Raw genomic sequence first — 23527 nt, forward strand, 5'->3', positions numbered from 1 at the left:
TGGGTGCCCAGCCAAGGAACTATCCCCTCCCATCAGCAGCAACCATAGCCAAACAGATTAAAAAAAAGAAAGATCCAGGTGAGAAGCCTGGAAAGGATTCACAGAAAGTACACAAAGTGTCAAGAAAACCTGGGGAATTAAAATTCCCCAAAAGACCAGGCTGTGTCTGGAGGTGAATCAAGGCTGGAGGAAGGTGCTCATGAATGTCTCCCTCTTAGAGCTGGGAGGTGAGTAGCTCAGCTAGTGATATCCTGTCTCAGTTAAGCTGATGCCAGGCTCTTTCCAAATGTCCCAAATTTACCGCTTCTCCAAGGGCTGCAGAACTGATGTCAGGAGCAGGGCACTCATCTCTGCCTCATGTTGGGGTGGAAAAGTAAAAGAAGCTCGCAACCTTTGAAAAACCTTTTTTTTTCCTCAGCAACACTGCCTCTCTTCCAAACTGAGTGCCTGCTCTATGTCTGGATGGAGGGAAAGGGGCTGAAGGGAGCCAGGCCAGTTTCTCCACCTTTCATTGTCCTGCTCCTGCCTCCCATCTGTTGGCGAAACATGTTTGCAGTGCATCCAGCCCTATGCATTTCTAATTCAAACACCAGCAGCAATAAGACCCTGCCGGCCTGCAGTGGCCCCAGCCTTTCACGTGCCAGCTCATCTCGCGATAAAGGAGTTAAATAAATGTCAGAGAAGGGACAGGTGAATTACCAGGCAAAGGGTGGGAGCTGAAGGGATGTGGAAAGCAAAGCAACCTGGCCCTGACTTTCCCCCCAAGGCCTTGGAGGTGAATTGGGGATTTTCCATTTCATTAGCTTTACAAGGGGTAATTCCCAGCATCATTCTCATGAACAGATCCACCCCGAGCTCCCTCTCACCCCTTCACATCCAACAGTGGTGCTCCACTACAGCTGCACCACTACACAGGAAAGCCAGGCTGTATTAGTATCTAATTTAGTAACAGGCAGCTGATACTGAACTGCCCACAGAGAAAAAAAGACCTGATACGCAGAAACAACCAGTAATTTTTGTTTTGAAAGGGAAAAGCAAAATGGATACCAAAACTCCCAAAAGATGTGAATTTTAAAGCTCCAGGTTCTCCCTTGCAAAGGAGCATTATGTGAACTGCCCTTGCTCCTGAAGAGAATCAGCCACCTGCTCATCCCTGCTACTCACTCTAGAGTGTGGTGTTGTTCCCAGGCAAAAAGGCTCTGATGCTTTGGGAGAGGTGAGGATCACAGGATTGTCCCGCAGGCACAGAAATCAACTCGGTACAGTGAGCTCATTAGAAACATGCACACACGCAAGCAGGAGTTTATTAGTCCACACTTACCATACCAAAAAACCAAAAATCCCCCAAAATAGGGGCAGGTTCCCAGTTCTGCCTGCTCACAAACTAACAGTGCTGAGGATACTAAACATGCCATGTGCACTCTGACTGCAGTGCGGGCCAGGAGCTGAACGTGCATTCGCAACTGAGCTTCAAACCTCTCACATATGAAAGGGCTGTGTACCTTTAGCCACAAGGCAGTCAGGAGCCCTCAGCTGCCTCCGAGACACATCCAAGGTCAGAGCAGCTGCAGCAGTTTTAATGTGTGCAAGAGGGAGGCTGGCTCAGCAGATGCTAAGTACTGGCAGCACAGCCAGTCCTCCAGTTCAACGCTCCGCTCCGTGTCCACGGCCCTCTCTGCAAACTTCATCATGAGCAGGGCACGCTTCATGTCCACCCAGTTCTGCAGCACCTGGCGCAGGGTTTCCTCGTGGCTCAGGGGCTGCTCCATGAGGTCTTTTCGGGGCCCCCAAAGCAGACACTGCAGCATCCGCTTGGCCTCGGTGATCCGCACGCGCTTGATGGGATCTGCTTCCAGCAGTAGGTGGGCCAGCTGCTGGAGTCCCCGGGAGTAGATGGACAGGCTGGGCAGAGCAGGGAGGTCCTCAGGGCTGTACTCCTGCTCCCTGAGGTGCACCTTCTCCTCAAAGGGGTTGGGCTGGTGCAGCAGTTCATAGATGAGAATACCAGTCTGAAACTCATCAAACTTCTTGTACTGAGAAGCCGACACAATCTCCGGGGCCAGCCGGGCCTGGCTCTTCTTCAGCTTGGAGTCTCCAGTTCCGGTCTTCTGTTTAGCTTTCAAAAAATTGCTGATGATGAGGCGGGGCAAGTGTTTGTCGTCTTTGGCTTTCACACAGCTCATGGGGGGCTTGCAGGGCACAAGCAGGAGGTTCTCCAGGCACAGGTCACGATGGATGATGCCATGCTCTTTGAGATGCTCCAAGCCGTTGCAGAGCTGGAGGAGCAGGAAGCAAACACGGCGCTCGTACAGCTCCGGCTTGGCTTGGTGCAGCATCACCGAGTCCCTCACGAAGTCGGCGGTGGTCTGGCTCGGCACCTCGCGGGTGATGACCACCACGCAGTCGTGCTCGCTGGCACTGCGGGAGGGATGGAAGCCATCTCCAGACATGCTTTTCCCCACATCTGAGGCCAGCAGCATGCTGGAGGGGACGGAGGCCACAAAATGCCCACAGTCCTGCTGGATGTTGAAGTGAACTGGCACTGCAGGGCTGCAGTAGGAAGCAGCTGCCTTGGACTCCTGGGTTTTACAAATCTGTGAAAAGAGACCAAAATAAAAGTCTCATCAGCCAGTGACAGAGTCAGGGCAGAGACCAGAAGTTGAGAGGTGGGATGCTAAGCTGTGATTTGCAGATGCTCTGGAAGACAACAGGAGAAGCAAGATGTGCACTGGTTCCTTAAGCACTTTAAATTATCTCCTAATTTGAGGATTGTTTTTGTCTTGCAACAGCCCAGCCTTAGCCACCAGCTGTGTGGGTTGCATTTCTGGGCATGCTTCCTTTGCCAGGCAATGCCCAGTAACTGGAGGAAAGGAGGACTGTAGTCCTACTGTGAATAACTTCTGAAGATTTTGTTTCATTGCCAACAGAAGCAACATATCTTTTACATCACAAGTATCACTGAGATAAACTACTGCAACCCAAGAGACTTTCCTGGAGGGAGAAAAGCAAAGCTTGTGTCAGAAGACATGCTGTCTCCATCTCTGGTGATAGTTAACACTCCTGGATGAGGCCCCATTCAATGTGAGGGGACTGTGAACAATAGTGCTGCTGTGGTGAGGAGTGGACAGAAGCCTCCAGCACTTTCTTCCCACCTGATCCTTCTCTGGTCCCAAGCCCTGGAGCCACTTTCACATCCTCCTCAACCATTCCACTTCTGTGTCAGCAACTGCTCTCAAGCCCTTGATCAATGGCTGAGGGAAACCAGCAATAAGCTGTACACCTCAGCACAGACAAAAAAAAAAAACACCAAAGAGAAAATGGGAGCTTACAACAGGCCTAGAAAGAAGTCAAAGTGCAGCAAACTCTAGGGAGAAAAATGCATTTTATAATCTGGATTCTCTTTAACCTACATGACTTCTATCATAATTTTCTTCCCTATTTTAGCTTTATACCTGCATTAGAGACTCAAAGCCAGGTTTATTATAAGAGTATCCATTAGCTTATGGGGCCTTCTGGCATTTCTATTATACTTTTTTCCCCTTTATTTAGTGATGTTCTTATGTGTCATCCACAGGAGTAAGCAACAGGCTGAAACTCAGCATAAAAGGTTTGAAAGCCTGGAGCGTGCCAATGCCAGTCACAGCAAGCGTGCAAAACCCGACGAGAAATCAATTTTGCCTCCGAGTTAAAATATTCACAAGAATAGAGAGGAGCTGAAGAAGAGGGCTGCTTTTGTATTCCTCTAGCAAGGGTTTGAATCCAGGCATTTACAGATAATTCACTCAGATGAGACAAAACTGTAGAGATGGGGCATTTCAAATCCCTATTGTCCTCTCTTTTCTAAACAAAAATACCCTGCCCTGGCTTATTTGCGGAAAGACAAGCTTTGGAGAGCTAGGCAGAATGCAGATGAATGCAGTGGGACCCAGGATGACGCAGGAGGTCCCCAAATGCAGAGCAGGCCTTCCAGCCCTCTGGCTAACAAACCTGCTTGTTCCTCCTCCCAAAGGAAAGTCATGTAAGGCATAGGAAAAGGGGGGGAATTCCTGGCAAGAGGGAAGTCTCTGGAAGAATAACTACAGACAAATGAATACAGGGAAATCTTCCCCATCCAGCCATTCTTCTTGACTTTGGCTGCACCAGAGGCATCCTCCCTGCTGAAAGCTCCAAGTAGGAGCCTGGGCTGGCTTAGCCACACGCCTCTAGTGGAGAAAGAAGCCAAGGCATGGAGCATATCTTGGCTTAAATCCTCTAAAGCCATTTCCAAACTGTTTTATACATAGTCATGTCTGTCTGTGCACAGCTCAGACTCTGGCTCCTGTTTCTCAATAGGCTCCTTGGCTCAAGTCTGATCCTCTGCCCATTTTGAGCTCTCCAAGTCTAATTTTAACTACAGGTCTGTGATCTCTTTCATGTCAAAAAATCTATACCAGGAGCCAGGAGGGGCAGCTAGGGATCAGCCAATTGAATTGTTTCACAATTATTCATTCCCTACTCTGGCTGCCAAAGGGATGGTGGCACACAGGAATCGTATCCATGCACATGGATAAACACACACACAACATCACTATGGTGGCACAGAGCATGGCCCTGTTGCAGTGGCTTTGACTTTGTTAAGCCACTCTGCAGTGTACCTAGGGCACAGGGTAAGCCCACTTCACACACATGGACACAAGTGCAGTCCTGTCAGGAGGCTGAAATGTGCTGTTTCTGCCTTGGCAGGAATTCATGCACTGCAGCCATAGAGCTGAGCTACTGAACCCCACCTAGCACAGCAGGCAAAAGCAAAGCTGTGGGTGTGCCACAGGGAACTGCAGATTGAAAAGGAGCACAACAGTTCTTAGGCTTCAGGAAGAAAGTTGTGATGGATTTAGGTATAACACACAAGAAAAGCTGTGGCTCTGAGTGCTGGACTAAGGGTATTGGTGCAAGATCTCATCTAATTCGATTCTGGTTACTTACAGCCCCCTTGTTGGGTTGGCTGTACTTCCTTTAGGATATGAACTGGCTTTTAAGCTACCACTTAACTAGAACATCCCTTAGGGATGTATTAAAACATTCTAAAACAACCCTTAGAGTTCATAATGGTGGAAACTATTCAGCAGAGATTTTTTTTTCTTTTTTTTTCTCCTTAATGCATCTCTGACAGTGCTTTTCTGGGAATTACTTTAGGCTTTGAAAACAACCTGAGGAATAAGCAGCAGTGAGATGTCCCCAGTGTTAAGTCAGAAGGGAAATTAAAATCTCTGTATTCAAGTAGTAACATTGATCAAGAACCCAAAATCCACAGGATGTCCATGGAACTGGTTGGATAAGCTTACTTATCCAGGTTTCAAAGAGCTGAACTATTGCACCTCAAGTTTCCATTTCAAAACATGTATTCCGTGGAGTTACAGGAAAATATTTCAGACCTGACCTTACACAGCATGTCTGGGTCAGCCTCGCATTGTTTAATTGGGATCTGCAATATCTTATTGTCTGTAGTTTCAAGATCATATAAGCACTCAGTATCTGGGTCAGAGCTTCCACTTAAAAGGCAGGCAGAGGCAAAAATGCTGTCTTTTGAGCAGCCTTTCATCAGCTTGTGTCATCAGAGGCGAATGCCTCTGAGTTTACAGCAGAGTATTTGCACAAAGATGTTTTCAGAGAGAGAAAATGGTTGGGTTTCAGACCCCTTTAGCAATAAGCTAAATCTGGCTGGCATTTGTTACAATGAAAACTCCTTCTTCAAATTAACCTTCACAAGCAGTAAGGGGAAAGGGGCAATTTTGGAAGGGGTTTTGCTTGCCTAACTTCACCTGTGAGAAATACAAGCAGAGAAAACAAGACATTGCATGAGGTGCCATGTGCTGCTAGTGCACACATCTCCACCCAGAAGATGGAGATAAGCCTGGACACCTGCTGGCTGTGGACTTACCTTCACAGCATAGGTCGTAGAAGGGTCCTTGGAGCAAGTGGCACAGTAATAAATGGCGTCCCCCGAGTCGCAGCAGGGCTTGTTGCACGTCAGCTTGAAGAGGGACCAGTTGTTCTCGCTGAAGTGCAGCTCGTTCTTCTGCTCCCGCATGAAGCAGTCCTCGCACTTGGCGACCAGGCGGCGCAGGGACTCGGCGTACAGCGCCCCCAGCTTGCTGTACACCCCCTCCTTGCTGTCCATGTTGCTCAGGAGGTTGTGGAGGCTGGAGGCCGAGGACGCCTGGCTGGACACACTGAGCTGCGAGGAGGAGAGGGACTGGAGGGTTCTGGTGGGCCCGCAAGCCCCTGTGCTCTTGGCGGTGCTGGAGCCCCAGTAGCTGTTTCCTTTGGAGCTTTTCTCCAGGGACTCGGAGGAGGAGAAGGCTCCAGGGCGGCCCCCCAGGCTGGCTGGGTGGATGAAGGGAGGCTCCTCTCGGAGGCACATATTGCTCTCAGAATGGCTGACATTCAGCCTGGGGCTGGCAGCACCAGCTGCTTTGCCTGAAGATGCCTGTCCCCCAAAAAAGCCATCTGGAGAAGACACAGTTCTGATCACTGTCTTCTTCTGGGGCAGAGGGGGTGGGCAGCTGGGGGCAGAGGAGGGACCATCCTCAGTGGAGACAGAAAGGAAAGGGACAGAGGGAAACACTTGGCTCTCAGCTGGAGGGGGCGAGTGGTTCGGCTCAGACGAGTGTCCTAGGAGACAGCAACACACAAGAAGATGCCGTGAGTGGGCCTTGCAGGCTGAGAGCACAGGTCCTGCTCCATATTCCTGACACCCCCAGGGCCCTGGCTGGGAAGAAAAGCAGCAAGCCAAGTTACATCTGAACCCAGTGCACAGTCTTCAGCTATTCACAACTGCAAAGTTTCACTGGAGGGGTTAGGGATTTAATCCAGTTTAATAGAGCAGGTTTGCAAAGCAGGCTGCAACCAGCCATCCAGAGAAATGCACTTCCCCACCCTTGAAACCACTCCCCTGTGAACTGCATATACAGTAGTAAAAAGGTAGTAGAGGGTAAATATTTAAGCTGTGATGTCATCCACAGGGAGGTAGGAATGAAGCACTCGATACAAGGACAAACTTTTAACACAGCCTCTCTCACCTGGGAGCTGCCACCCAGTGCTTCAGCAGCAGGGCATGATAAGGAGAGAGTGACTCATGGCACATAGCTCCTGGAGCACTCCAAGTACATCGAACCTTTCTCTCTGCTTCACACTGGGGAAGGGTTGCTGAGCAAGCCTGAGATTTTGGCAATTTCCATTTTGCTGAAAAAATCTGGCCTTCCCCCCACAGCCTGTTTCCCAGCTTATTCTTTGCTCAGAGGGCAGGTTGGCCCCACTACATAGCACTAAACCCCAAGCAGCTCCACATGCCAAGTGCACATGGATTGGGTTGGGATGGCTGGCTCATTTGGGGCAGCCATAGCAGCTGCTTTCCTACTTGAGCCAGAATGGAGATGGGTAATACATTTACATGCCATGAAAGAAGTGGGACATGAAAAAAAAGGACAGAAAGGTGATCTGACGTTGAAATAAAGAGCAATAATTTCAGGTCATAGAGACAGAACATGTGAGGAGTGGAGGGGAAATTAAAGGAAGAGAGACAATAATTCAAGGGAATTTATGTATGCCACTTGAATGAGAAATGGGACTCTGCTAACAACTAGCATGCAAGTGTAAACCTTGAAAGGTGGGGTTTTGCTCCAAGCAAATAGCAAATAGTTTAGCAGATAGCAGGATCTATTGCTTTCTTTAAATCCATCTTCCAAAGCTGCAGAGTGGTAGCAAACAATCCTTCCTCCTCACAAAGCTGTTGCTGAGGGTTCAGCTGCCAGCAGGCACTTCCTCACAGCGGCTTTCTGCCTGCTCCAGAGGAATGCCCTAGGGCACTTTCCGTGTCAGCCCGCAGAAGGCACTTGTCTCCTCACAGCCCAAGTGACTCACCAGCAATCACATACAACCTCCAAGTGCAGGGGCTCAGGTCCCTGAGCTCCCAGCCTGTCCTAGCATGGCACTTACAGGTTTGCACCAGCTGTGCCAGAGCAGCAATCCCTGTTAGCCGCTCCACCACCTGACATCACATGAGGTGAGGGCAGATCCCCTGGTTCTTAGCTACCAGAGTGGATGCTGGCACCATCTGGCCCTACCCCTCCTCACCAGACTGTGGTAGCACTGGTCAATTCTCATTTGTCTCCTCCAGTGCCAAGGCTCTCTGTATGCACCTCCTGGAATCTATCCTGTCACACCAACATCACCGAGAGATACCTTAGGAATGAGCAGCACTGATTTCAGTTTCTGCAGGTTTGTCTCTCATGCAAAGCTGTTTCAACAGCCCATTTCTGTGCTCAGAAACAGCTCTGTAGGAAACATGAATCAGCACATGTCTCTTTTGCCCCAGTGCTTGGGTGCCAAGCTATCTGACTCCTGTTGGACCCTTGCCCCAGGTGTGTGCCTGCATTGTACACCCAGTTGCCCAGCAAGTGACTGGTCTCCAGTTTCAGCTAAGAAATACCTGCCTTAACAATTGAGATTCATGTCCCAAGCTTTAGTGAAAACCCACATCATACTCTAATGGGTCCATAGGAAAGATTCTCTCCATTAAAGCCCTGTCAAAAGCCACAGGCAGGAATCATTCAGCATGGCACCTCTTGCACTTCCATCCACTGGGCTTTGGCAGAGGATAGAGCCAAGAGAAATTCTTCAGTGTGCAGTCCATGAGTACCTCACCAGAGGCATCTCTGCCAGGACATGCAGCTGAATCCCTGTTTCAAGAGACAAGATTTACTTGAAAGAGTCTTAGGAAACAAACATCAGCACTGGAATCTTTGGCAACTGGTGCACATGCCTAGCCCATAAATGCCAAACTGCTCTTAAGTTTTTTTTATATGCTGCTGGGCTCTGCCCCAAGCAGAGGATAATGAATTAACCTTTTTCACAACTCTCCTAATAGTGCTCTGCACCTTCAGCATGGAGTTCTTCTGCGTGTCAAGGGCTTAAAAGCTCCCCCTCCACTTCATATTTTAACATCTGACAGCATAGCCAATTAATTTGAGCTCACCTCACTCAGTGACTGACTGCACAGCTTCTTGCTTGCATCAGCAAGACAAACTGCATTTGAGTGTTCATTTAAAAACTCATCTTTCCCATGATGAGTTTAAACAGTTGCTTCTGTTAGTGAAGGCAGAGAAATCCTCTTGTTCCTATCATTTTTGACAGCAAAATGCTTCTGTGCCTAGCAAGTAACGATCCAACATATGTGAGTTTTTCTTACCCCTGTACAATTTCCTGGCAAGGTCTCCCTCTCAGACTCCAAGTTAGTGGTGGAAAAACAGAGTTTCCAGAGCTCTGGCTCTTAATTTTATTGCTGCACATTGTTGCTCTTGGAAAGACAGAACTTCCACTACATGAAGGCTGCTCTTGCTAAGGAAATACTTTCTGAGCTGCTGAACACGTTAGTGCATGTCTAAGTTACACACTGATGAAAAAAAGTGACTTCATAGTAAGTATTTTTTAATCTCAGTTAAACGAGTGCAGGCAGATTTTTTCCCCTTAAGAAATAACTGGGAACACAATGAGAGGGAGAGATCATGTCTAGCACAAAACTCCTTCTGGTACTCCTCAAATCTATGCAGGACTTTCTATAGCAGGGCTTCTTGTGACAACGTGAAATGCATGAAGCACAAGCAGGATTGTTTTTATATGGAGATTTTATCTAGACCAGAGGAGATCTACCGAGTGAATGATATTGGCATGTGCTGAATGAAAAAGGAAAAAGTCTGTGATGTTGGTCTGACTCTGCCACATTCATCTAGAGTGCATGAAGAGGCAGAAGGCTAGAAGTGGGAAGATGAAGGGTCACTGGGGGAGATGAGGACTGGACCCTTGTGACCCCTGCTCTGAGGATGCTGTCCCATGGGCAGTGGGTCTCAGGTACAATGCCACCTCTCCCATAGGCGGTGGTCACTTACTGCCATCGCTGCCGGTCTGTGTGTCCGAGTCGAGGCTGTCGCTGGAGCCGGCCGTGAAGCTGACGTGGGCACTCCTGAAGGGTGGGCTGAGGCTCTCTGCAGAGCTGTTGCTGACTCTCTCCAACTCAGTGTTACTTGGGTTCATTTTCAGAGCGTGCCTAGAGAGAGTGACAGAGAAGTCAGGAGACAGATGGCAAAAGGATACCCTGCCTGCACTTTTGCATGGACATTCAAGCTGAGAGCAGCCTTAGTTTGGTCTCTGCCTATCCACACACTGCACAGTGTATTATCTCACCAAACTACCTCATTCCTCTGCACTTTTCTTCTTTCTCCAGTACCTGGGGAATTGCATCCCACAGACTCTGAGCAGGTTACAGGCTTGCAGTCCCCAAGCCAAACTAGCTGTGCTTGATCAGAGAGGGAAAGCCGGTGAGCCAAGAGCATTCAGCCAAAGTCTGTGCTTCCTTCACCTAGAACACGTGAGGTCCTGGACCACATCCTATTTTGGCCACTGCCACTCAGAAGTGGGGACCCACCAGTGTTTGCCTTCAACAAAGTTCTCAAGGGAAGGAAGTAGCATCACTCCTCCCATTTTACAGAAGGCAAGTCGAGGCTGGGTGTGTGAACCCCATTCCTGCATAACAGAGGCATAGGTAGCAGAAGAGTCCATCATCTCCAACCGTGCATCACAGTTAACAACCAATACCTTACAAAAGAAGAAGTATCTCTGCAAAAAACATGAGTCTGCCAAACTCAGAACCTACACCCCACAGTTTTTAATGTAAGACCTGCAGTTTTCCATGCAGCGTCCACCTAAAAAAATAAATAAACTAACCACAAACTAGGCTTATAACCTGCTAGGTCATGGTTTAAATGACCAGTTTAGGCAAGTAGGATTTTTTGCTAAGATAAAGAATTTCCCCTGCATTTTCTTCATGTTTCTGCCTTGGAAAACAACAGAAACTGTTGAAATCAGGCAGCACAGAAGAACATAAACACTCTTAGCATCGGTACAGTTCCCACTCTGTCAGCCAGAACACAAAGGTTATCAGTCCACATTTTTTAAACAAAACTGCCAATCTGCTGATAAAATTCAACACATTGATTAAGAATGTAAAAAGGTTAGGAGCAGACTTGTACAGAAGTAAAAGGATTTCCACCAGCTATCTTGCTGGAAGGTATCCGGTGTTTCCTAATCAGACGGCTGAATGGCTGCTGAGAAAGACAAACAAAGACATGCACGACCGTTTTCTTGTGGCACCCTGGTCACGTGCAAGGGACCCCTCCTCATCCAAAACTCCCAAGCACAGCAGACACAGACTTTTATTTGAAGATTGAGAAATGTTTCATTCCCAATCCAGACAAAGCACTTACTCTTGTGTCCACACCACCACATGGAGAGCACAGTGTATGAGAAGCCCGGAAGAAACTTCTGCCAGACTTCCTCATTTGCCTGAGCAGCCTTGGTCTAAAAATACTCAAGGGCTGATGAAAATAAGGCTGTAAAAACCAGTTCAGGTATACTTCAGCAGAGACACTGATCTTTCACCAGTGATGAATTTATCACAGCAAGCCTCTTGGGGACAATTTACAAAACTTCACAATGAACCACACAAGTCACAATTTAAAAAATGAGAGAGGGAGAAAGAGAGAGAGGGAGAGAGAGAGAGTTTAAGGGGTTTAGGTCTGCTATGGCTAATGCTGTTGAAAGCACCCAACTGCACTTGAATATTTTTTTTTACTATAAAGATGTAACTTTATCCTATAACTTTCTCAGATGTTTAACATTTAGTAATTTGGGTGGGAAAAACCCAAGGGTGCACACCCATGCCAGTACACTGTCTGCCCAGCAAGAATCAAAGAAGCATTTGAATCCATCAGAAAAGAAGATTTAGCAAAATATCTGGTCTTGATTCACATAGATGAGATGTTTTCTAAAGCATTCCTTCCCCCAGCCCCCCCGAAACCTTGGTGCATTTCTGTTTCTTTCCCATCACTAAACACAAACTCACGGAGCTGCCTTACCATTCCCGCACTCAGGGAGAGATGAGACTTTGCTCGGCGCGGTCCAAGGTCCGCCGTGCCCAGCCACACCTATTCCTCCTCCGAGCAACCTGGGCGCAGCGCCGGCCAGGGCTGTGCTGGCTGCTGCCCTGGCTGTGCTGTGCTCAGCGTGGCTGAAGGCAGATGCAGAGAGAGCCCCGTTTCCTCCCTGCACCGCCGTGACTGATGCAAAGCGCAGTTCCTGAATAGGCGCACCGAAATAGAAATTGTTTGCCGCTTAAACGACATCCTGCTCTTGTTTCAGATGTTACAGCCTGGCCAGCTAATACCTCTGGAATTACCTCTGCCTCACATCTCCCTCTTTTCCTACGAGCTGCTTGAAATCCAGGGTGCAGCCTGCACAGATCAAAACACCGCCCACTCCACTGAAGAATTACTACTGAAAACTTGCTAGGGTCAAACTCTTCCATTTCAGTAAAATTCCACCCCAAGAGCTGAACAGCTCATCGCTGCAACAGCCTGTGGGACCCTGATTTACAGCTACCCCAAACATCCCCTTCTTTGCTAGTATTCCTTCCACCTCACCTGAGTGCAAAGGCACAGGTGGCTATTTTCTGTCTTGCCCTTTTCACCAAAGGATATTGGAAATCACCAAAGGGTCTTGGAAATAAAGAGCACAACTCATCTTAAACCCAAAGAAAACACTGGGTTTGTGCCCTGCACCACTGACTTGTAAACATCTGTGGGCTACACTCCTCTTCAGAAAGATGTAACAGTAGTTAATTTACATCAATTTAAAAATGCCTGCTCAGCACCTAAAACATAACCAGCAACTTCAAGAGCAGCACCAGAGCTGTCATCGTGTGCCTGTGCATAAAGAACAGGTCACCAGAGTCAGCTCTCCCAATCTAATAACCTAAACCCACAGGATTTCACAGATTTTCAGCTCTCCAACTATTCTGGTAGCTTAAAATACACTTCAATTACTCAACATCCTCTATGCAACAGCCTGGCATATTCAGGCAACCCTTCCAGTTCCCTATTTCCAGGCTTTCCCATCATAAACAATTTCATCCAGCTGACTTTCCACATGATTCTCACAGTCCTGCCTAAAACAATTCAAGATTGAAAAAAGTGGTCTTGTAAAAAAAGCACATCAAAGCAAAACAACAAACCCATAGTCTGGAGTTCCCTTAACAGGGAAAAGGGACCCAGCTCATTTCCCTTGTCTCAGGTTGCACCTCTGGCCAGGGCCTGCTTCATCTTTCCTGTGTCTCAGTTTGACCAGTAGCCATGTGTATAATTTCACATTTCTCCACAGATCAGGGTCCCACCTAATGCTGCTGCATCACCAACTGCATGCTTTGCACTTCTCAGAGTGACAGTGGAGATGGGCCCCGAAGCTTGGCTCCCCTAACTGCAGAAGACCCACATGCCTTGGGATATTGCCCCAGGAATCCCTGGACTTTGGACATACCTTCCTCTTGAATTTCCTGACTGAGATTTGACACAGAGATCTGGTTACTTTCCACAAGTGCAATGGGCAGATTTTGAGAGCAGGAGGCCCCTCAGACAGAAAATTGCTAGGTTCCCGCTGGCTCCCTTCCCGCAGCCATCCCACGGGCAGCCTGTTGGCAGCGCTGGAAGATGGGCAAGGCACCTCTGCCCTGCACAGAGCCACTGTCACTCTGCAGTGCCATCACGGGGGTCTCCCAGCCTTGCTGTGCCAGCAGGAGGAGGACACTCCTCCTCAGCACAGATGACAGGACTGAACAGATAACAGAGAAGCCGAGATTTATAAATCATGTGACAGAAACGAGGAGAGGAGAACAGAGAATGCACAGAGATCACCACACAGCAAACTGCACTCCAGGAGGTGTTTGGTGATAATGTCAACAAGACACCCCCTCCCAGTATAAAATAATGGAACTTATGCACAGAAGAGAGAAAAGCCAGACTTGCATTACAGCATCAAACACAACATATGGCTAGGCATAATTATTACACAAGAGGAAGCACCATTGTACCATATGCTTGTCTATCATGAAACGTGAATAATTTTATCTTCCTCCTCTTGCCACTTGCTGTTTCTTCCAGCATCTTCCCCTGGTTGCAGAGGGGAATTAAAACCCAGCATCCAGAAGCTTACAACATTTGAAGCTTAGATTTGTACTTATCCTTCTGCTATCAGCTGGCAAATGTGGAGAAATCAAAACAAAGAAAGGATTTTGAAGAATTCCTAGCTTTGTTCAGAGCAATATGCTGCTCCTCCCTGTACTAGAGGGTTTTTATGTAGCCAGGGTTAAGTTGAAACAAGGGTTTGGAGTCTGGAGATGCACAGGAAAATTCAGATAGGATACAGAATTAAGATGGTAGGTGAGTCAAAAATTAAATCACTGCATACTCTAATGTGGTAAAGAAGGTAAAGAATCTCATTTCAATTTTCAACTCTGTGCTTTTTTAAGTGGTAAGACAGGAAACACACAGAAGAGTGAATGACTTTAATTTTAAAAGAAACAAACTTTCCTAAAAGATAAGCTGATAGATGACAACGTTTTAAGCCAGTGTGTTTTGTCACTGGGGTACACCCTAACGCTGAGCTCCAAGGAGAAATGGGTGCCTCAGGAATAGTAAGAAAAGATGAATATCCTGCCTCAGATACAGCTGCTGCTCCATCACAGACTGATTCCTGGCAAGAACACACAGCACAACCCCAGCAGCCAGCACCACCTCCCCAGCAAGGAACAAACCTGGCTCTTTTCCTGGCGATCCCATTCCCAACACCTGGCTCCTCTCCTGTGATCCAATTCCCAGCATTGCAGCTTTTCTGTAACACTCCTGTGCTCTGCTCCCTCCGGCAGCAAGCGGTGGCAGCAGCACCGGAACAGGCAATCCTGGCACTCCTCAGGCTCTTTCTCCCTGGCTGTGTTCAGCAGTGACAGGTGTGGGGAAGTGCTGTGCTGCACCTTTGCTGCCCCATGCCAGCGCACTCAGCAAATTTCAGAAGCTTTTTTTGCCACTGCCTTTTGAAGGTGGCACTAATTGTGATGAAAGCGGCTCAAGATGCAAAACAGCATCATTGTTTTCTTTTTTTTAAGAGGCACACGAAATAAATTAGCCATCAAGGTTCTGGAGGCTAGAAGAAACCACGAGGATCATTTAAGCCTAATCCTCTGCATAAGAGAGACATAAATTTCAGCAAAGATTCATTCCTTGTGCCAAGAAACTGAAGGCTACACTACAGCGTTTTACACCAAAGAGCCTTTAAATCATCATTGCACGTACATGTCCTGGGGTTCCCACTTTCCCTAGTGAGCTCCTTCCCTAGCCAACTACCTTCCCAGCTTTTGAAAGAAGACCAGCCAGCATCTTCCCTTTTCAGCCTTTTCCCCCTTGTAATTATACTTAGTTGTCATTCTGTTTCTTATCTTTTTTATTTCTTATCTGTCATTCTAGACCAAGCAAACATCAAATATCTATTACTTTTCAAACAAGCAGAAAAAGAGGATTGTACGAAGAAACAGTTGCAAGAGATCCAGAATAGCTTTATATAGGACCAAAACCAGGCACATATTCATTATTTTCCTTTACTTGTGACAACTTTTAAACCCCCCTGAAATTGCTCCTTCTGCCATCCTAAGAGACAACTTATTTCCAAACCAGAGCTTCCTCAGTCTCTGGAAGGAATGTACCCTGTAAAAAAAAAATTCCCTTTTAATTGTTAAAGCCAAGATGAACAAAAAAATCTACAGACTCACTTTTTCTTTCTCTGCATTATAACTATTCAAACACACATGCAAGTTTTCCTTAAAATAAGCAATTAATTTTCATTAGGAAAGTCAAACAGGCAAACTTAATTTTCCAGCATGAAATCAAATGCCTTGCTGCAGCTTGAGACCTAGAAGGAAAAAGGACAGTTGCATGCCTTTCCTGCAGCTGAGATGAACCCTGATCTGCTAAGCCCCCAGTCCAAAGCCTGTGCCACAACCAGGTCTACACTGGCTTCACCTCCATCCCCCAAAGGAGTTTTTGCAGCTGAGCCACCAGGGAATGTCTTGGGCTGAGGTGCTCTCTCTGTGTGGGGAGTACATAAGCCTAACAGAAGGATCAGTGGCTCTTCCATCAGGTACAAGCACATGTTCACAGGGTGCCCGGCACTAGGAGAGCCTGAATGTGCCTCAGAGTCATCTTTGTGATTCTGCTTCTTCAGGTATTTGGCTGCAGCCCAGGATGAACAGGGGGGATGTTCCTCTAGCACCAGGCCATGGCCTGAAGCTTCAACAACACCCAGGGTGACACAATGGCACCATGGTGATTTTAGCAGCTGTGCATGCAGCTATCCCTCCCACCACCCTGGCTTCTGCATTGACACGCTCACAGCAGCCACTGCTTTGCTTGAGACTAAAACCAAGCACCCTCAAAGCAAAGAAACAAAGCAGGGCTTGCAAAACCTGAGTCTGATCAGATCACTCCTTACTGCTCCTCAGCTGGCTGGGCTCCCTGGGCTCCAGCTTCCATAGCTGGAGGCAGGACTAAGCTCTTTTGAATAAGGTGCCCAGGGCTCAGCTACAGGCATCAAGGCCCTTGGGAGACAAATACCTGTAACACAACCTGTCCTGCAGCCACAGGGGGTAACAAACACCTACCTCAACCACCTGGCAGGGTTTGCAGCTCTGCCAGAGATCCCAGTCATGGATGCCACGTGTTCCCCCACCTCAGTTTCCCTGCCTGCTTTCACATAGGCTTTCTAGCACACAGATGCTTTCATCAGGATGACTCAAAAGCAATTGTTAGAACTGGTACAGCCCAATTGCATCAGGAGCATGAAGTAGCCCCTCAAAGGGGCAGAAAATGCTCCACACTCCTCTGGTGTCATAACACCACACAGAGGACAAGAGCAAATACATCTGTGTGCTCATTTGCTTGTGGATCTTTTGTTTCCTCTGACTCCAGCAGGCATGTGGCATCATCACAGCAGGAAGCCCAGCATTAAGGAGAACTAAAGCCACTTGTTCATCTCTTCCCTTCCCTGGAGAAACCTCATTTGTTCACCTCTGGGCCAATTTAAAACACTAGTTCCCTGGGTTAGCCAGTCCCGAAACATATGGAAAATTCACAGTCTCAACCTGGAGGTCAGGGATGCCTACACATAAGCTTGACCATGGACCCCAAGGCCAAGTTCTCCTCCAAACACCCACCCCTTCTTCTCTTGACTTTTAAATCAAGGAGCGGGAGTCAAATCTGTTTGAATCTGTTTGAACTGCAATGCCTGGTTTCAGGTAGCAAAACTGCCACACACAGTAAAGCAAATATGGGACACCTGCAAAAGGAGAAAGTCCTTCCCTGGTGTATTCAGCCAACATAATTAATAGAGAGAAAAACAAATTTTCTTCCCCCATTTGACCTTTGTTTTATTTATTTTTTCCCTTTTCCCCCTTTTTTTTGGTTATTTTTTTTGTTTGGTGATGCACACAGCTGCAGATACTAAATGCACACTAAGTATTGTAAGCCCAAGGGTTTTTTTAATTGCTTAGTAGGGCTATTTCCTTCCCAGATGAACAGCTCTCCCTCCCTCCCTCACTTTTGTTTGGGGCCTGCAGTTGCCCTGCCTGCAAACCTGACTTGCAGGAAAGTGGAGAGCAGAAGGTTGCCTGAAGCCAGGTGGCTCCCACACACAACAAGCCCACGTCGGGCAAGCTCCAATTACCTGCTTGCAGGCAAGGAGCCCTCCCTGGGAAACTGCAGCTTTGAGAGTTCACCTTGAAAGCAGAAAGTCATTAGAGCCAAACTGAAAATGTTGATTTTGGAGGCCCTTGTTATTAGCATCAAGAAAAGTTGCCCAGTCCCACCTACAAGAGAAGATTGCAACCAGGTTTTCTATGCTATTCAACATCCAGGAACTGCCAAGAATGAAGCTGACCTGGGAAAGACCAGCCATCCCAAGCATAGACCTTTTTCTCACTTGAATATTGGGACTTAAGGCCATATTTTGCAGCCCTGGAGGGCTTTTACAAGTGCACATGACATTCAAATCAAGACTTGCAAAGATCAGACAGCTTTTCAGAGTAAAAAGACAAATAGCTTTTCAGCTGTGCAGTCACTCCCCATGCTCCTGAAAGCCCACCTTCAGACAGAAAAGGAGGAAAAAAGAATGGGAAGCACCTCCCAGTCAATGAACTGCTGCAGCAACCCTCCCAATTGCAAAGGGTTAACAGACCACCATGCACACACTCACGGGGCTATACCTAGACTGCTTTTTCGGCGGCGGTGGCGGCGGTGCAAACTCCACACCATTGCTCTTGTCTTTAGGGAAATCAAAGGAGAAAGAAGAAGATTTGGTCATTCCAGTCTGGCTCTCCAGTATCAGGCTGTCATCCACAAAGTCGGCACCAGCTCTTCCACTCTCAGCTCCTCCTGTCCATGGGTGGTTTGAGACCTCCTGCTCCTCCTCCTGCTCCTCCTCCTCCTCTATTCGGCCCTGCTTGGTCCAGGCTGGGTTATAGTATTTCTGCCTCCTGTCATAGGACGAGCCTGCCAGGCCTCTACTGGACTCCTCCACAGAGACCCCACTTACGTGAGTGCAGGGGGAAGGGGTCACCCCAAAGGCACCTGTATCAGTACAGCTCCTCGGCAGCAGCTGAGCCCCAGCTCCATCGTTGCTGTTGTCATCACCAAACCTTCCCACGTGGGAGCTGACTGGGGGCACACGGCTCCCCTCACTGCCTGGCTGGCTGTTTTTGGACATCTTTGGGGGGATGGCTGGACTCTCAGTAAGTGAGGTCTTGACAGGAGCTGCCAGATGAAATCTTGTGCTGTTTTCACATCCAGATGCTTGAAAAATCTGTCCAGACTCAATAGCAGGTGATGAAGTCCCAAAATCAGGGTGGGAAGTGGGGCTGATACATGGCCACTGCACTCCTACCGCTGAGTCAGGGCTGCTGAGGAATATTGTCTTGTGATCATCCTCAGTGTGTGATGTCATTATAGTTATCTTTGCTGCCACCTGGCCAGTGGAGTCCTGGTGCTCCTTCTCACCTCCCAGAGCCCAGCCACCATCCCGCCACAACCCATCAGCTTTCTCCTTAGCAGTGCCGTGGGCCAGCTTCTCCGCTTTTGCCTGGCTGCCAACAGCCTTCAGCTGTGCCTTCCTCCTCTTGGTGCTCTCGGCATAGATGGGATCACCGTGGGCTGGCTCCATGAGGCGAGGGCGCTGTGGCTCCACCAGCGCCTGCTGAGGGGTGCTTGAGCCCTCAGCACGAGGGCCTCCAGTGACAGAGGGCTCCCCAGGGAGAGGTAACTCCTCATCCTCCCGGGACACAGCAAGGGCAGCTGCCTTGCAGCTCCCTGTGGTCTCAGGGAGTGTGGCAAGCTCAGTGTGGAGAGCCAGGTTTTTCCTGTCTGAACACAGGGCATAGGGAAGAGGATCACTCTGGTCTTTCGTGATGCAGAAGGCCACGTTCACAGCTCTGCGCTCCTCTTCGCTGAACTTGACTGCCCGGCCACTCGGCCTTGGAATCTCGGGAGCATCCCGCTGCCTCCGCCCGCTGGGAGTGTGACTCTCCTTCTCACACTGTGCAGCCTTTTCCTCTGTGCAACAGGGCTCCCACGGGACAGGGTGCTCTTTGTGACAGTTTGTGATTGAACAGTACTCGCCCCCTTCGCTGTCCAAGACAGAGGAGATGTGACAACAGTCACGGCCTGAAGAGAGTGCCGCTCCTTCTCTGGCTTGGGAAGAAGTGTTTCTGCTGGAGTTAGTGGTGCTCCTGTCCCCCAAGGCAGATGGATTAGGGCAGGGGACCTGATGAGGCAGGGCAAACTTGTCTTTAGCTCTGTCCTCCTGCTTGCCCACCTCACCCAAAAGTACCAGGCTGTGGATGGAGACATTTCTCTCCACTCGACTCTCCAAGCCACGCAGACCCACCATGGAGTAGCTGGGAGGACAGTAAGACAAGCAGTCGCTGGGCTGGTTGTGAAGGAGAGGTTTTCTCACACCACCATTGCCAAAATTGTCAAGGCAGATGCGCTGTGCATCTCCTGATTTCAGGAGGAGTTGCTTGCCGGAAATCACACCCCAACTGACCTGCATGGGTCAAAGAGACAAATTGCCTGTCAGAACATGCATATGCAAAAGGAAAAACAAATAAATTTTAAGCAAACCCACAAATTGCAAAACCAAAAGCCCAGCTCTGCAGAACAGCACTCTGGGATTCACCATCTATTTTGCTGTGCTCACCTCACCAGTAATTTCCACAAAGCTTTCCAGGTAAAACTACACTTGTCGTATTTCCTGGACCATTTGTAATCCTTGCATTACCAACAATGGCAATGCACTGGAATAAGACATTCTCCTTTCTCTTCTTATGGATTTGCTGCCAGAAACATGTCCAACCTGTCATCCTGTCTGTGAATCACTGTGCAATTAAAGATTCAGAGAGCGAATATTTGCACCTCTCTCTGCTTATTTTCATTTCACACTGCTCCAGAGTGTGTGACTCCAGAACACAGACACAGACTATCATGGGTTATCCTGGGATAGCAGCCTAGCCATGCTCAGAAGTAGGGATGGGGGGGGGCAGGCATGCCAAATCTGCATGCACAGATCAAACACCACCAACAATGGCAGCTCACACTGTGTGCCCTTCACCCCTTAGGAGAAAAGAAAGGGACAGCAGTGAGAGGCTAAGAGAGCTGGTGAGCCCTGACTCTGCTCTGGGGCACGGGGAAATAGGAGCACACCTATGCCACAGGCAGTGGGGCAGCAGCCTGTGCGTCACTCTGCTGAGGCACTGCTGATATCAACTGGTCAGGGTGAGGAGTTACACCCACAGGGCATTACTGCTCTGGCAAAGATTGGTAGGAAGGAGTCGGAAGGCAGGGCACTTTCTTCCTCACCCACAAAGACCACGGATCCAGTCAGCACTGACTGCAACAAGACAAGACATCTTTTCAGTAAAACTTCCCAGAAAAATAACCCGCATCCTCATTTTGAAACCGGAAATTCTTAAACAAACAATGTATTTTTAAGCTCCTCTGCACATGGTTTGTGAGCAACAGCTCATTCAGCTTCACCCAAAGATACACTGAGAAACCAATATATGCCTTAAAATCCTGAGTCAAGACCAGAAGGAAAAACAAAGGGAAGGAAGCGTTTGTAACAGATATTCCTAGCACTCCGAGGATAGGTAAGTAACGGGAAGTCATGCTTTGACTGGATTAATCATTACCTGTGACAGATCTGCATTCATATTCACATCCGCCCACGCGTCAGAAACATCCGAGTTTATCATTGTTGGCTTCACAGCAATTGTTGGCTTTGAGAAGGGGGAAGTAGTTACACCTTCGTCTTCCAACACGAGGCTCTCGGGCTTGGTCCTAGCTCCATCTGGGAGCACGCCACAAGCTCCCACGTCTGGGGGTGTTTGCAGCCGATGGGAACTCTTCGGGTTGAAGCAGTTTTTGCAGGAGCCGGGCTTCCAAACGTGTTCCACAAAGTCACTGCACGCAGACATCTTCAAATCCTCGTGGGTCAGACTGAGAGCCCACTGCGTCTTCTGCACTGCCCTTCACTGCTCATTTTGCATTTGCTCCCAAGCCACTCGAAAGGATCACCTAGTCATCTGGAAAAGCACAACACTGTCTGATTAGCTTGATTATGCCCCCAGACTGGAAGATTTTTAATAGGACAGGTGATAATTACACTCTGCATTCATCACAAAGGCATATTGTTTACAAGGCTTTTTTCACAGCTTAGCTAAAGCCCACACAATCACTTGAAAAGTCTCAACTTCTAAGCATAGCTCCGTAATACAGAAGACATCAAGCAAGCAGCATTCCTATGTGATTTAATTCCCTGCTTAATCAGCATGTATAACCAGCCTCATGCGAGGTTTAGATCAAGGGTAAAGAAAAGGGGTCTTCGAAATAGCTGTTCACAGCCCCACAAGCAGAGCCAGTCAGGAAAAATTTCTTCTCCAAAGTGGCATCCTCTCTCTGGAAAATAAAAAGGCCTGGAGACACAAGGACCAGAATGAGAGACTGTGTAACCAAGGGGACCAGCAACAACCTTCCTTCACCCAGAAGCACCACTGTGATTACTGCCGTGGTACACAAAGGCTTCTCTCCCACCCAGTGAAAGGCAATCAGCAGGGCTGGGGCTGGCACTGATTTGAGCAAGTGTCTGGCAGAATGCTCTTATCTCGTTTGCCAAGAGCCACAAATAACAGTGTCAGCTCGCTGAAACGATTCATTGTCTGCAAGGGGAGAAACGTTTTGCTCTTGGATTACTTACAGACAAGGATTCCTTCCCATCTTCCTTCCCCAGGAGGGAAATGCCCCAGGAACAAGACATTCCTTCCCTGTCCCCGCCACCCCCCTCCTGGCCAGGTCTGATTGCACTCTAGCCAGTAGAACTAAACCTGGAACTAAGAACTTTGGAGATACTTCCGAGGAGGACTCCCGCAAAGCTCAGCGGATTAGGAAAGAATATCAGACAGAGAATGCAGCCGGCTGCTGTGGGTGTCAGGACGCACAATTTCCCCACGTGGCTACAGAGAGTCCTTCCTCATCTAACCAAGTTTAGGTCATCATCCCCTGGCCAACTGATCACCAGGCAAACTGAGGCTCCTTTCCTGAGGGTCTCCAAGTGAACAGGCACTTTTACATTCCAATCCTGGAGGCATATGAACGAAATTTACCAGCCTGATCCTTAAGCACTTCCTCCACATAGGCATAGTGGAACACCACCAGAGCTATGGACACTTTTGCAATTGCGTGCACCCCTAAACCAGCTTGCACTGCAGTAAAGATTCTTGCCTCTGGGCTCAGAGATGCCCTGGCCAGCCCCTCTAACAGCCACCCACACTACATGGCATAAAGAAAGACAACTAATAAGAGCCTGGGTGGGACAAAGTGAAAGGGAAGAGAGCCACTGACCCACAAGCATCACCGAATTCAAGCGGCACCTATGGGAAGAGTGATCGGCTAAACTATCAGCACCTGCACACTCCTTCTGTCTGGCAGGCTAATAAATTAGGATCTGCTTCTTGAAAAAGCAGGGAAAAAAGGGAATATGAGTGGGATTCACCAGTCAGATTGCCGTGTGTCTCTTTTTAGGGAAGACACTGTTTTAGATAGGCTTTTTCATGGACTTCATAGAGTCTGAATTAACCAAAGGGCAGTGAATCACTCTCAGGCATATTCCATCACCTTCAATGAGGTTAATGGTATTTGCAGAGAAAACAGCTTTAAAAATATTTTATCCTTTGTTTCCTTTTAGATCTAGCATGCAATGTCCAGCATCACCCGAAGTTGAACAAGTGTCCTGATGAGAGCCAGCAAATTAAAAAGAAAAATCAGAGGGAGGGAAGCAGGCAGCGAAGCCAGAAAAAACTCTTCACTTCTGGTTTAACACTCGGCGCTGCCAAACGCCTGTTAAAGACCACGGTTTCCCTGTCTCCAGCCGTCATTTCTCGCTGCCCAGGTCCCGGGGCGGGCCCGTGTCCGCACGCCGGCTGGGCACCAGGGACCCACCCGCACCAACCCACGCGGCGCCGCGCGGGGAAACAGGCCGGGATCGGCGGGAGATAAGGGACCTGAAGCCA

General features: G+C 48.4%; 1 protein-coding gene across 1 annotated transcript; it reads right to left on the reverse strand.

Annotated features, from left to right (window-relative positions):
• Positions 1-1270: 1270 nt before the first annotated feature.
• On the reverse strand, positions 1271-21539 carry PRAG1 (PEAK1 related, kinase-activating pseudokinase 1). The gene is made up of 5 exons (XM_031066477.1): positions 21152-21539; positions 18173-20007; positions 9924-10081; positions 5918-6651; positions 1271-2594 (listed from the first exon to the last, which is right to left on the reverse strand). Exons 1-5 carry the CDS (start codon positions 21434-21436, stop codon positions 1557-1559), a joined length of 4050 nt encoding a protein of 1349 aa, XP_030922337.1. The 5' UTR covers positions 21437-21539; the 3' UTR covers positions 1271-1556.
• Between the last annotated feature and the right edge of the window lie 1988 nt (positions 21540-23527).

The sequence above is a fragment of the Geospiza fortis genome, unplaced genomic scaffold, assembly GCF_000277835.1.
Source record: "Geospiza fortis unplaced genomic scaffold, GeoFor_1.0 scaffold40, whole genome shotgun sequence".
In the NCBI taxonomy this organism is placed as follows: domain Eukaryota; kingdom Metazoa; phylum Chordata; class Aves; order Passeriformes; family Thraupidae; genus Geospiza; species Geospiza fortis.